The sequence below is a fragment of the Bison bison genome, unplaced genomic scaffold, assembly GCF_000754665.1.
Source record: "Bison bison bison isolate TAMUID 2011002044 unplaced genomic scaffold, Bison_UMD1.0 scf7180017864230, whole genome shotgun sequence".
Lineage (NCBI taxonomy): Eukaryota > Metazoa > Chordata > Mammalia > Artiodactyla > Bovidae > Bison > Bison bison.
The window spans coordinates 797,250-797,930 of NW_011494802.1; the positions used below are offsets into that span (position 1 = coordinate 797,250).

General features: G+C 55.7%; 1 protein-coding gene across 1 annotated transcript in view; it reads left to right on the plus strand.

The window, feature by feature from the left end:
• The window catches only part of LOC104993044 (olfactory receptor 2S2-like), a 16,477-nt gene that overhangs the window by 14,172 nt on the left and 1,624 nt on the right, over window positions 1–681 (plus strand). The window contains exon 3 of the mRNA XM_010846127.1: window positions 225–678. Within this exon, the coding sequence (XP_010844429.1) occupies window positions 225–678 (454 nt within the window). The remainder of the gene's footprint in view (window positions 1–224; window positions 679–681) is intronic.

Here is a 681-nt window from a genome sequence, read left to right on the forward strand (position 1 = left end):
CGTGCCTCTCATTCTGGTCAACTGGCCTGGAAGCCCAAAGCACCATCTCCTCCCTGGCTGTGCCCTGCAGATGTACCTGACCCTGGCGCTGGGCTCCACGGAGTGTGTGCTCCTGGCCATGATGGCGTGTGACCGGTACGTGGCCATCTGCCAGCCGCTTCACTACTCAGAGCTCATGAACTCGCAGACGTGCACATGGATGGCGGTGCTGAGCTGGGGGGCAGGCTTTGCCAACTCCCTTCTCCATTCCATTCTCACCTGGAGCCTTCCCTTCTGTGGTCACAATATCATCAATCACTTCTTCTGTGAGATCTTGGCGGTGCTGAACCTAGCCTGTGGGGACATCTCTCTCAACACGCTGCTAACAGTGGTGTCTGCAGTTGTCTTGACGCTGGCCCCGCTGCTGTTTATCTTCCTGTCCTACGTGTGCATCCTCACTGCCATCCTGGGGGTGCCCTCTGCTGCTGGCCGGCACAAAGCCTTCTCTACCTGCTCTGCCCACCTCACAGTGGTGGTGATTTTCTATGGAACTCTCTCCTTCATGTACTTCAAGCCCAAAGCCAAGGAACTCAACTTGGATAAGCTTATTGCATTGTTCTATGGAGTCGTGACCCCCTCGCTGAACCCCATCATCTACAGCCTAAGGAAAGCAGAAGTGAAAGCTGCCACCATAGCTCTGCT